This window comes from Bombina bombina, chromosome 4 (genome assembly GCF_027579735.1).
Source record: "Bombina bombina isolate aBomBom1 chromosome 4, aBomBom1.pri, whole genome shotgun sequence".
NCBI lineage: Eukaryota > Metazoa > Chordata > Amphibia > Anura > Bombinatoridae > Bombina > Bombina bombina.
The window spans coordinates 524564093-524577374 of record NC_069502.1 but is presented as its reverse complement, the minus strand read 5'-3'; the positions used below and the strand labels follow the sequence as shown (position 1 = coordinate 524577374).

General features: G+C 36.5%; 1 protein-coding gene across 1 annotated transcript in view; it reads right to left on the bottom strand.

Annotated features, from left to right (window-relative positions):
- Positions 1-13282, bottom strand: part of CD109 (CD109 molecule) — a 401861-nt gene that overhangs the window by 42118 nt on the left and 346461 nt on the right. Inside the window, 1 exon segment of the mRNA XM_053710442.1 lies at positions 4102-4267. Coding sequence (XP_053566417.1) covers positions 4102-4267 — 166 coding nt within the window.

The window sequence follows — 13282 nt, the reverse complement described above, 5'->3', positions numbered from 1 at the left end:
AGGAGCCTGAATGACAATTGGGTGCACTGCTGTCTCAGCGAATAAGTCCATACTTGTGGAAGTTGAAAATGACGAGGTCGGCAGAATCTCCTTTGTGTTTACAATTGTGATCCCGCCACCTCTGGAGTGACATGGCACCAGTGTCTCCCTCACTAGGCGAAGTGACATGAGGTTCTAAAAAGCTGAGAAGATCCATCAGGTGGTAGGAAAGGTAAAAGAATGGATCTTGATATAGTAACTAATGTGGAATTTTTAGGTGGTAACTTCGGTAACAGTGTTTCCCTCATAGTATTCTTAAACCACTGCTGTAAATCTTCGAACATTCTTTTAAGCTCTCCAACTGAACTTCTATGAATACCTTCCATATCCTCCTCTTTGTTAGGAATTGCAGAGAGTAATACAAGAAAATATTGAGAAGGCATCTTATGAGCTGTAGTGCCATTTACCCTGTTTGGCGGCGGGGGGTTGAAGGCCTTCCGAATGCGGCCGTCAAGGTCTCCAAGCATCTAGATTTATAGGGCTGGTGAAGTTTGTTCATTTTAATATCTTCCAATGCAGAAACATGTCCTTAGTTAGGAACTAGACATACAATAGTTAGATGGTGAGATTAAGGGTTGATTCATGGCGGATGTTCAGATTATGAGGCACAGCCATAAATTTTGCTGCTGGCCATGACCGCAGCCTGGACATGCCCCCCCCCCCCCCCATTAAATCCTAGTTTTAACTATAGTTAAGTACATTTAATTTAGTATCTATGATACTAGCATTTCCTATCTCTGCTAATTACATGTATATTTATTATCTCTGACACATTTTTGAATTGTTGAATTATTGAATAAACGTGTTTGTGTGCTGATTACTCTGAATTAAGGATATCTGCTACCTTACAAAATCACAGTCTATCAACTTCACTCGAAAAAACACATTTTAAAGCATATGAAATATCTGTTGGTTTTAGTTGCTTTTTCTTTTCTTTTTGTGTTTATCGTCTTTTTTCTGCAGTGGCTTAGAAATAGTTGATGTGATATATTTCAATGACACTTCTGACATATTGGAATGTACAGCGTAATTAGTTAGGAAGAAGAAAATAAATATTTATAGATATTTGTTTTATCAACTTTTCAATGTATTGCAGTTTAAAAAAAAAGAAAAAGATATGGCATGGCATATATTCAAAACTCTAATTAGTGAGGATTTCTATTTCTTGAGAAAATGCTGAAATATTTTCTGGTAGTAGCTCATCAGCTAGTGTAGGGATTTAATAAAACTCTGTGAGGTAATTAAAGGAAATTTGCAATTCTTAGTCAATTGCATTCAGCTGTTAAAACTATTGATTACATTTTACAGCTCTTTGCATTCCTTTGTGAGATACCACTTTTAACATTTACTGTATCTTTGCTATATCCAAACAAAATATATTACATCTGTTCTCAGTTGAAACAAATGACTCTTTATTTGTACATGAGAACATAGAGTTTTGTATTGTTTATGTCCTCAATGACTTTTTTTTTCCAGGTTATACAAATCCGCAGTTGTTACGGCATTGTAAGTGCAGCTCCAAATAGTGACTTAAAGGGACAGTCTAGTCAAAATTAAACTTTCATGATTCAGATAGGGCATGCAATTTTAAACAACTTTCCAATTGACTTTTATTATCAACTTTGCTTTGTTCCCTTGGTGGTATTTTTGAATACTGACTGATTTCTAGACCGTTGAAAACTGCCCCTTAGCTCAGAGCATTTTGGAAAAGTTTCACAGTTACACAGTACGAGTTCATGTGTGTCATATAGATAACATTGTGCTCACTCCCATGGAGTTATTTAGGAGCCTGCATTGATTGGCTAAACTGTATGTCTGTCAAAAGCACTGAGATAATGGGGCAGTCTACAGAGGCTTAGGTACAAGGTAATTACAGAAGTGAAAAGTATATAAATATAACCGTGTTGGTTATGCAAAACTAGGGAATGGGTAATAAAGGGATCTATCTTTTTAAACACTAAAAATTCTGGTGTAGACAGTAGACTGTCCCTTTAAGGATATCACTAATAATTCCAGTTCAGTTGTTGTGGCAGTTTGCAAAATGAAAATAGCACATTGGTTAAAAGTCATATTAACATAATTACACAAAAATCATTTTTAGAGTCATGTAATATCATAACATAATATATCTAAAAACGTAATATAGGACACATTAGAGTGTTTTTATAAAACAAAGTTAAACATAGGGTTACATTTAATTGATATGAAACCCAAGAAAATATTCTTTCAGGATTCTGAGAGAGCATGCAATTTTAAACAACTTTCTTATGTACTTCTATAATCAATGCACCTCTCTGCCAATCCCTTCACTGGCTTCCTCTTGCCTCTAGGATTAAACATAAAATCCTCACCCTTACATATAAAGCTCCCAACTGCACTGCTCCCCCCTACATCTCAGAACTTGTCTCTAGATACTCTCCCTCCCGTCCCCTTCGATCAGCTCATGATCTCCTCCTCTCCTCCTCTCTTGTTACTTCCTCACATTCACGTTTACAGGACTTCTCCAGACTGGCCCCCATCTTGTGGAATTCCCTGCCTTGCTCCATAAGACTCTCCCCTAGTTTTAACAGCTTCAAGCACTCCCTAAAAACTCTACTATTCAGGGATGCATACAACCAACACTAACCTTTCCTAACGCCATTGCTTTCCCCATGAACCCCTTAGATTGTAAGCCTATGGGCCCAGCTGTTTACAGATCGCTTCATAAGAGCCGACTACAAGAGTGAAACTCTCGGCAGGGCCCTCTACCCACTTGACCCCTACAAAAGCTATCCTGTACACCGACTATATTTACAGCGCTGCGGAATCTGTTGGCGCTCTACAAATACCTGATAAAAATAATAATAATAATAATGTTTCTTCATTGTCTTAATATCTATCGTTAAAAAGCAAGGATGTATGCTTAGGAGCATTCCCATTTCTGGAGCACTATATGGCAGCAGTTTTGCAAGAATGTTTACAAGAGCACTAGATTCCTGCCATGTAAGTTATTTTATGAATATATTATTTTTTTCTTATTGATTTTAAATAAATATATATACATTCCAACAATATCCTTTCAATGAAAAAGGTTTAAGGCAGAAAATACTGAAAAAAATCTGTTTCCATTTAATTAAGAGAATTAATCAAAGTGTGTAACTGTTCTTTGTTTTATAAAAAATTGATATCCCTATATAAATGTAACTTTTTCGGTGTGTTGTCACTGTCAGCCAATGAGCAGCAGAGTCTTAGGATTTAGTAGCACATCATCAAGCACTTATATATTATATAAATATAATTTACATAACCTTTTTACCATTTTTAAGTGCTTGTCTTTAATGTGCATGATTTTTTTAAAAGTAATATGTCACTTTAAAGTAAATGCATGTTCTCAACAAATCATCTGGAGAGACAAATTACTCAGATTAAAAACATTTCCTCAGCTGCACTTTTGAACAGCAACATAACGAACAAAAATAAATAAAATATAGAATCATAGAATAATGTGCAATTTATTTATACTCAGTTCCTTTATTCACTTAATTTTAACTCGCTTTGTTAAAGGGATACTAAACCCAGATTTTTTCATTCATAATTCAGATAGAGCATGCAATTTTAAACAACTTTCTAATTTACTTCTATTATCAATATTTCTTTGTTATTTTGCTATCTTTATTTGAAAAGCAGTAATGAAAAGCTTAGGATCCGGACCATTTTAGGTTCAGCACCCTGGATAGCGCTTGCTTTTTGGTGGCTACATTTAGCTACCAATCAGCAAGCGCAACCCAGGTACTGAACCAAAAATGGTCCGTCTCCCAAGCATTGCATTTATGCTTTTTAAATAAAGATAGCAAAAGAATGAATACAATTTGATAACAGGATTAAATTAGAAAGTTGCTAAAAAAAGGAAGATCTATCTGAATCATGAAAGAAAAAAATTGGGTTTAGTATCTCTTTAAATATGATTCAAAGAGAAGCATAGTCAATAATTCACCAAAAAATGTGACAAGTGTAAAGCAAAATTCATTTTATATTTTCTAAACAAACAGGTGCAACATTTTTAAGGATAATATATAGAATTACCTTTACGTTCCGCTCGCATATTTAAAATAACTAAGCATTCTTTTGCTTTGCTCCTTCCAACCAATGATAAAGCATATGTCACAAGGCTGAGAGTATAGTTATCATTGATTACATCATTGCTTTGAGACTCCAAGAAATCTGCAGCAGCTGTCATTTGAGAAGAATCCTAGAAAAACAAAAATAAAACATTAAAAAACATTACATATTTAGGGCCCCATGTATTAAAAAGCAGACTGACAGCTTCTCAACTTGCGAAGCTGTCCGCTCACCTTCGCTGTATACGGGCATTGGATCTGTTGTTCCTTGGCCTGAATGTATTATTACACATTCCGAAGAATGTGTAATGCCCACCCCTTCATTCGCACGACCAATCATGTGAGTGAAGGGACTGTCAAGCACAGAGAGCGAACAAGCTCTCTGTGATTTCTCTTGATGACTGCTGCTTCTTACATTGTGGGAAGCAGGATCACATATGCGAACCTGCCCCGCAAGAGCTCTGGAGCAGCTTTCACTGCTTTGTACATGGAATCCTTAGGGTCAGATTACAAGTGGAGTACAAACATTTGCACACAAGCGATAAGATGTTTATTGAGGGTGTTTGCACTCGTCAGGCTTTCCGCTGGCAGTAAGAGTTGAAAGAAAACGCAATCGCTTGAGCACAATTTTGATATACGCTAGAAATATTTAAAAAAAAATATTGCACACAAAAGTTATTTTTGTGTAATTTAGCTCTAAAAATAGAGTATTTTCTAAAGCTCACAACTTAAAATGCACCCTGCTGATGTTTCAAGGCTAACCCTGCTACATATATTCCTCTAGTTTGATTTAACTTATAACAGCTGCAAATCAATGTACTTTATTCTAACTTATGACTGTGGCTAGTCTTGTTGTCTACAGACTGAAGCCCAGATTGGCTCCACTATTTAAGACAAATAGTTGATGAAGTTTGGCTATTGAAAAACAATTGCAATAAAAATAAAACTGGTTAGACTTGGCTGATATGTCATTCCACACCATCAAAACGGAAATGTATTTTTAATTACAAGGTTTTTACTATCCCTTTAATGGGACATAGTGTAAAAAGAAAATATGAGTATGTGTTTGATCCATGCAAAAGGGTTAAGCACATAGTTAAAGTCAGCTACAAAGCTGTAATGCACTACATGGATCTAGCTAAACAAATCATTCAATACTAAAAGTACATTGAAAAGTTTCATGATATTTTAACATTACCATTGATTTACACAATGTTGTTTCAGTCAGTTCTTCTCTACTGTATGTTACAGATATTGCGGTTCTTGACATCTGCTGATTTTTTTTTTTTTTAACATAATCTTTTAAAAAAAAGAAGCAGAGTTCATTTATCATTTTGACACCATTTACCCAAATGTGCTCAACTCAGAGCTAGACTTATCCCCTTTTTTTAGGAACATATAACATATACTTTACTATCACTTGTTAAAAAAGTTTTAAAAACATTTTTCAAATTTGTTTTAATTTGTTATCTCTTTGTATTATTAATATTTTTAATACCAGACAAAACCCGAACACCTCTTTATCAGGTGTCAATTTGTAAATCCATGTTTTAAATTTATGTTCCTTATTTAAGTTTCACTTTTCACAGTCACACATCATTTGATCACCATATAGCTATCCAATTAATAAGGGATAGAATTAAAACACTGTTAAAATTAAAAATTAATTTATGAAAATTAATTTAGAAGACACTTCTTTATTTATGACATTCACCATGTTGAGCAGAATACAAATCATTGCTAGAGCTGTTGTACAAGACGGCTGATATAAGCTATAATACTTTTTAGCACATAATATATTTTTAGCACATATTTTCAGCACTTATTCCTTAGCACTTAATGTTCACATTTGAATCTATGTTATTCATATTTGATTATTAGAATCTTTTAAATTGTATGTAATGTTCCCATTATAGAACCTTCCAAATAAATCTGTGGTATTTACATTAAGTCAAATATCTGTATCTGTTATATCGAAATCCCACCATTAGAACCACTTAAGATTCATATTAATTTTTTGTTACTTTTTATTAAGTTGTCAGTAGTATCTAAGTTCCAACATTATGTTTGTATACCTAGTATAAAGGTTATGAGACCCAAGAACATTGAACTCTATCACTTTAATAACCTATATACACAAATAGATTTTCGAAAAAATGATGCTATCCAATGAAATTAAAAGAAACCCTACTTAAGGAGGTTGTCCACACTAACACAGCATTTTGATAAAGCCCAATGTGGGGTGAAACACGTAGATCTGATCTGTGTCTGTGAAAAGAAGCCTGTTCTCCAAATATCTGCCTATAAGGAGAAATGCCCCTGCAGATCATGAAATAAATCTATTCTCCCCCATGTACGAACTGTACTAAGAGTAGGAGGTGAAAACGGACATCATCATCTAATTACATTACCGTCAAAAGGAAACTTGTGTAAGTTTTGAAAAGTGAAATTTCGGAGAATTGTGATGTCATCAGAGGGCGCCACTGGAATCCAGAACGAGAGAGCCAGAGTGAGACAGAGACGAGGAAGCGGTTAGACTACCTGCATGATAGGTCTACAACATTCTTACCTCAGGTACTGATCTGCCATCCCGGACGACTGCAGCTAAAGTGAATAACAAGGAAGCGGTAAGATCACCTGCACAGTAAGCTCTCACTATTTCTTCCCCAAGGAACTAAACTGCCATCTCGGATAACTGCAGATAAACGCTTTGGATTCCACCTAAAACGCCAAAGTTGAATTTTTCTCCAGTGCATTAGGATCTTACACAGAGACTCCTATCATTACCCAGGTATGATATAGGCTAGCCACTACTATTCATATTAATCGTAATTTGCTACACTAGGAGGATTATACTGTTAGCTAACAAACGCCTAGATTACGAGTTGTGCGTTAACAGGGGTGCATTGCTAACTTGCAGTTTATTCTCACCACTCACTTACCTGCAGACATTAACAGGCAAGAAGTGAGCGTAGAGCAAAATTGCGCTCCACACTGCACTCCAATACCAGCGCTGCTTAAGTGAGCGGTGAGCTGGTTATACGTGCTCATGCACGATTTCCCCATAGACATCAATGGGGAGAGCCGGCTGAGAAAAAGTCTAACACCTGCCAGAAAGCCGCGTAAAACTCAGTAATGCAGCCCCATTCATTCCTATGGGAAAACCAAATTTATGTTTACACCTAACACTCTAACATGAACCCCGAGTCTAAACACCCTTAATCTTACACTTATTAACCCCTAATCTGCTGCCCCCAACATTGCCGACACCTACATTATATTTATTAACCCCTAATCTGCCACCCCCAACGTCGCTGCCACCTACAATTATACTTATTAACGCTTAATCTGCTGCTCCAGACATCGCCGCCACCTACATTATACTTATTAACCCCTAATCTGCTGCCCCCAACGTTGCCGCCACTATATTAATTGTATTAACTCCTAAATCTAAGTCTAACCCTAACCCTAATACCCCCTAACAAATATAATTTAAATAAATCTAAATATTAACTATTTAATAACTATCTAGCTAAAATAAATACAAATTGACCTGTAAAATAAAACCTAACCTACGTTACAATAACACCTAACACTACACTACCATGAAATAAATTCCCTACATTAAATACAATTAAATACATTAAATAAAATTATCTAAATTACACAACCCCCCCCCACTAAATTACAGAAAATAAAAAACAAATGACAAGATCTTTAAATTAATTACACCTAATCTAATAGCCCTATCAAAATAAAAAAGCCCACCCAAAATAAAAAAAAATAAACTAAACTATCAATAGCCCTTAAAAGGGCCTTTTGTGGGGCATTGCCGCAAAGAAATCAGTTCTTTTACCTGTAAAAAATAATACAAACAAACCCCCCAACAGTAAAACCCACCACCCACACAACCAACCCCCCAAATAAAATCCTAACTAAAAAAACCTAAGCTCCCCATTGCCCTGGAAAGGGCATTTCGATGGGCATTGCTCTTAAAAGGGCATTTAGTTCTATTGCTGCCCAATACCCTAACCTAAAAATAAAACCCACCCAATACACCCTTATCCTAACACTAACTCCCGAAGATTCACTTACCGGGAGAAGTCTTCATCCAAGCGGCAAAATGTCCTCAACGAAGCCAGCAGAAGTGGTCCTCCAGACGGGCAGAAGTGGTCCTCCAGACGGGCAGAAGTCTGCATCCAGATGGCATCTTCTATGTTCACCCATCCAGCGGGTCCATCTTCAAGACATCCAGTGCAGAACATCCTCTTCTTCCGACGTCTTCTTCTGGAATGACGGTACCTTTAAGTGACGTCATCCAAGATGGTGTCCCTTAGATTCCAATTGGCTGATAGAATTCTATCAGCCAATCGGAATTAAGGTTGAAAAAATCCTATTGGCTGATGCAATAGGATTGAACTTCATTCCTATTGGCTGATCCAATCAGCCAATAGGATTGAGCTCGCATTCTATTGACTGTTCAAATCAGCCAGTAGAATGCAAGCTCAATCCTATTGGTTGATTTCATCAGCCAATCAGATTTTTTCTACCTTAATTCCAAATGGCTGATAGAATTCTATCAGCCAATCAGAATCTAAGGGATGCCATCTTGGATGACATAATTTAAAGGTACCTTCATTCATCAAGAATACGTCCTTGGAAGAGAATACTCCGCGCCGGATGGATGAAGATAGAAGATGCTGTCTGGATGAAGACTTCTGCCCATCTGGAGGACCACTTCTGCCCGTCTGGAGGACCACTTCTGCCGGCTTTGTTGAGGACATCTTGCTGCTTGAATGAAGACTTCTCCCGGTAAGTGAATCTGCGGAGGTTAGTGTTAGGATTTTTTAAGGGTGTATTGGGTGGGTTTTATTTTTAGGTTAGGGCTTTGGGCAGCAATAGAGCTAAATGCCCTTTTAAGGGCAATGCCCATCCAAATGCCCTTTTCAGGGCAATGGGGAGCTTAGGTTTTTTTAGTTAGGCTTTTATTTGGGGGGTTGGTTGTGTGGGTGGTGGGTTTTACTGTTGGGGGGGTTTGTTTGTATTTTTTTTTACAGGTAAAAGAGCTGATTTCTTTGGGGCAATGCCCCGTAAAAGGCCCTTTTAAGGTCTATTGGTAGTTTAGTTTGGGCTAGGGTTTTTTTTTATTTTGGGTGGGCTTTTTTATTTTGATAGGGCTATTAGATTAGGTGTAATTAGTTTAAAGATCTTGTAATTTGTTTTTTATTTTCTGTAATTTAGTGTTTTTTTGTAATTTAGCTAATTTTATTTAATTTACTTAATTGTATTTAATGTAGGGAATGTATTTAATTGTAGTGTAGTGTTAGGTGTTATTGTAACATAGGTTAGGTTTTATTTTACAGGTCAATTTGTATTTATTTTAGCTAGGCAGTTATTAAATAGTTAATAACTATTTAGTAACTATTCTACCTAGTTAAAATAAATACAAACTTGCCTTTAAAATAAAAATAAACCCTAAGCTAGCTAGAATGTAACTATTAGTTATATTGTAGCTAGCTTAGGGTTTATTTTATAGGTAAGTATTTAGTTTTAAATAGTATTAATTTAGGTAATGATAGGAATTTTATTTAGATTTATTTAAATTATATTTAAGTTAGGGAGTGTTAGGGTTAGGGTTAGACTTAGATTTAGGGGTTAATACATTTAATATAGTGGCGGCAACGTTGGGGGCGGCATATTAGGAGTTAATAAGTGTAGGCAGGTTGCGGCGACATTGAGGGTGGCAGATTAGGAGTTAATAAATATAATGTAGGTGTCAGCGATGTTGGGGGCAGCAAATTAGGGGTTAATAAGTATAATGTAGGTGGCGGTGATGTCCGGAGCGGCAGATTAGAGGTTAATAAATGTAGGTAGGTGGCAGCGATGTTAGGGACAGCACATTAGGGGTTAATAATATTTAACTAGTGTTTGCAAGGCGGGAGTGCGGCAGTTTAGGGGTTAGTATGTTTATTCTAGTGGCGGCGATGTCCGCAGCAGCAGATTAGGGGTTAAAAATGTTATTATAGTGTTTGCGATGCGGGAGGGCTTCGGTTTAGGGGTTAATAGGTAGTTTATGGGTGTTAGTGTACTTTTTAGCACTTTAGTTATGAGTTTTATGCTACACCTTTGTAGCGTTTAACTCATAACTACTGACTTTAAAATGCATTAGGAATCTTGACGGTAGAGGGTGTACCGCTCACTTTTTGGCCTCCCAGGAAAAACTCGTAATACTGGCGCTATGGAAGTCCCATAGAAAAAAGTCTTTATGAAATTTACGTAAGTTGATTTGCGGTAAGGCCAAAAAAGTGTGCGGTACACCTATACCTGCAACACTCCAGTGGGCGTAAAAAAGCAGCGTTAGGACCTGTTAATGCTGCTTTTTTACCTTAATGCACAACTCGTAATCTAGCCGAAAGATTGTGGGATATTTTTCCTCCCTTTATATTTTATAGACATTGTTGGGACAGATACAAAATATCATTGTATAATAAACTCACGTCTGGACATTTAAACAACACATTATTAAAACCTTGTATCTGCATGTTGCATGTTACAAGTTACTTTTAAATACAATGAATGTTGAGAATCTAATGGTATTGAAATATAGGCTTTTATTTAGAAAGTATTAGAATATTTACGCCACCGCATTGTGATCTATGTTTTTAAGATATTTAAGCTGGAGATTCTTTCAGTTTTTAACCATATCCAATCCGCCACCCTGGAAGAGGCAGATCCCATAGGAATCAATGGGAGTCTGACCATAGCGAAAGTTCATGTTCGCTGCTTCCCGACATCCCATTGATTCCTATGGGAGCTGTCTACACCTAACACCCTAACATGTACCCCGAGTCTAAACACCCCTAATCTGTCCCCCCCCTACACTGCCGCAACTAAATAAATGCATTACTCCCTAAACCGCTGCTCCCGGAGCCCACGCCACTCTAATAAACTGATTAACCCCTAAACCGCCACTCCCGGACCCCGCCGCCACTATAATAAATATGTTAACCCCTAAACCGCTGCTCCCGGACCCCGCTGCCACTATAATAAATATGTTAACCCCTAAACTGCCGCTCCCGGACCCTGCCGCCACTATAATAAATATGTTAACCCCTAAACCGCCACTCCCGGACCCTGCCGCCACCTACATAATACCTATTAACCCCTATCCTGCCCCCCTACACAGCCGCCACTATAATAAATTTATTAACCTCTATCCTGCCCCCCCTACACCGCCACCACCTATAATACATTTATTAACCCCTATCCTGCCCCCCTACACCGCCGCCACCTAAAATACATTTATTAACCCCTATCCTGCCCTCCCCTACAATGCCGCCACTATAATAAAATTATTAACCCCTAAACCTTTTCTAACCCTAACGCTAACACCCCCCTAACTTAAATATTAATTAAATACATCTAAATATTATCACTCTTATCAACTAAATTAATCCTATTTAAAACTAAATACTTAACTTTAAAATAAACCCTAATATAGCTACAATATAAATAATAATTATATTGTAGCTATCTTAGGATTTATTTTTATTTTACAGGCAAATTTCAATTTATTTTAACTAGGTACAATAGCTATTAAATAGTTATTAACTATTTAATAGCTACCTAGTTAAAATAAAGAGAAATTTACCTGTAAAATAAAAACTAACCTAAGTTACAATTACACCTAACACTACACTATCATTAAATAAATTATTCCTATTTAAAACTAAATACTTACCTGTAAAATAAACCCTAAGATAGCTACAATGTAATTAATAATTACATTGTAACTATTTTAGGATTTATATTTATTTTACAGGTAACTTTGTATTTATTTTAGCTAGTTAGAATAGTTATTAAATAGTTATTAACTATTAAATAACTACCTAGCTAAAAGAAATACAAAATTACCTGTAAAATAAATCCTAACCTAAGTTACAATTAAACCTAACACTACACTATCATTAAATTAATTAATTAAATAAATTAGCTACAAATAACTACAATTAAATACAATTAAATAAACTAACTAAAGTACAAAAAATAAAAAAACTTAGTTACAAAAAATAAAATAAATAAGTTACAAACATTTAAAAAATATTACAACAACTTTAAGCTTCTTACACCTAATCTAAGCCCCCTAATAAAATAACAAAGCCCCCCAAAATAAAAAAATGCCCTACCCTATTCTAAATTAAAAAGTTTACAGCTCTATTACCTTAACAGCCCTTAAAAGGGCCTTTTGCGGGGCATGCCCCAAAGAAATCAGCTCTTTAGCCTGTAAAATAAAAATACAACCTCCCCCAACATTAAAACCCACCACCCACACACCCCTACTCTAACCCAAACCCCCCTTAAATAAACCTAACACTACCCCCCTGAAGATCATCCTACCTTTAGCCGTCTTCAGCCAGCCGACCACCGATGGAACAGAAGAGGACATCCGCAGTGGCCGAAGTCATCATCCAAGGGGCGCTGAAGAAGTCTTCCATACGATAGAAGTCATCATCCAAGAGGCGCTGAAGAAGTCTTCCATCCGATTGAAGTCTTCATCCAGGCGGCGTCTTCAATCTTCATCCATCCGGAGGAGAGCGGAGCCATCTTCAGACGAGCCGACGCGGAGCCATCCTCTTCTACCGACGGACTAACGACGAATGACGGTTCCTTTAAGTGATGTCATCCAAGATGGCGTCCCTCGAATTAGGATTGGCTGATAGGATTCTATCAGCCAATCGGAATTAAGGTAGGAGAAATCTAATTGACTGTTCCGATCAGCCAATAGAATGCAAGCTCAATCTGATTGGCTGATTGGATCAGCCAATCGGATTGAACTTCAATCTGATTGGCTGATAAATGAGATGTGCACTGTAAATAAGTATATGCATTTTGTGATTGGCTTTTGACTGTAACATGATACATGGGAAGGGAATACTGAATTAACTTTGACATTTTTCTTCTATTCACTTTAAATTTTAAGTGCTATATTATTCTCTTTTTATTGTGCATTTGTCAATTATTAAATTCTACTGTCCTTTTACCCCCAAACTGTACAAAAATAGTCTGAAGGGCCAGGTTACGAGTGGCAAGCTAACAGTTATTCGTGAGCAAAAAGGTGCTTATCCCGGGTGTTTTCAGGTGTCAGA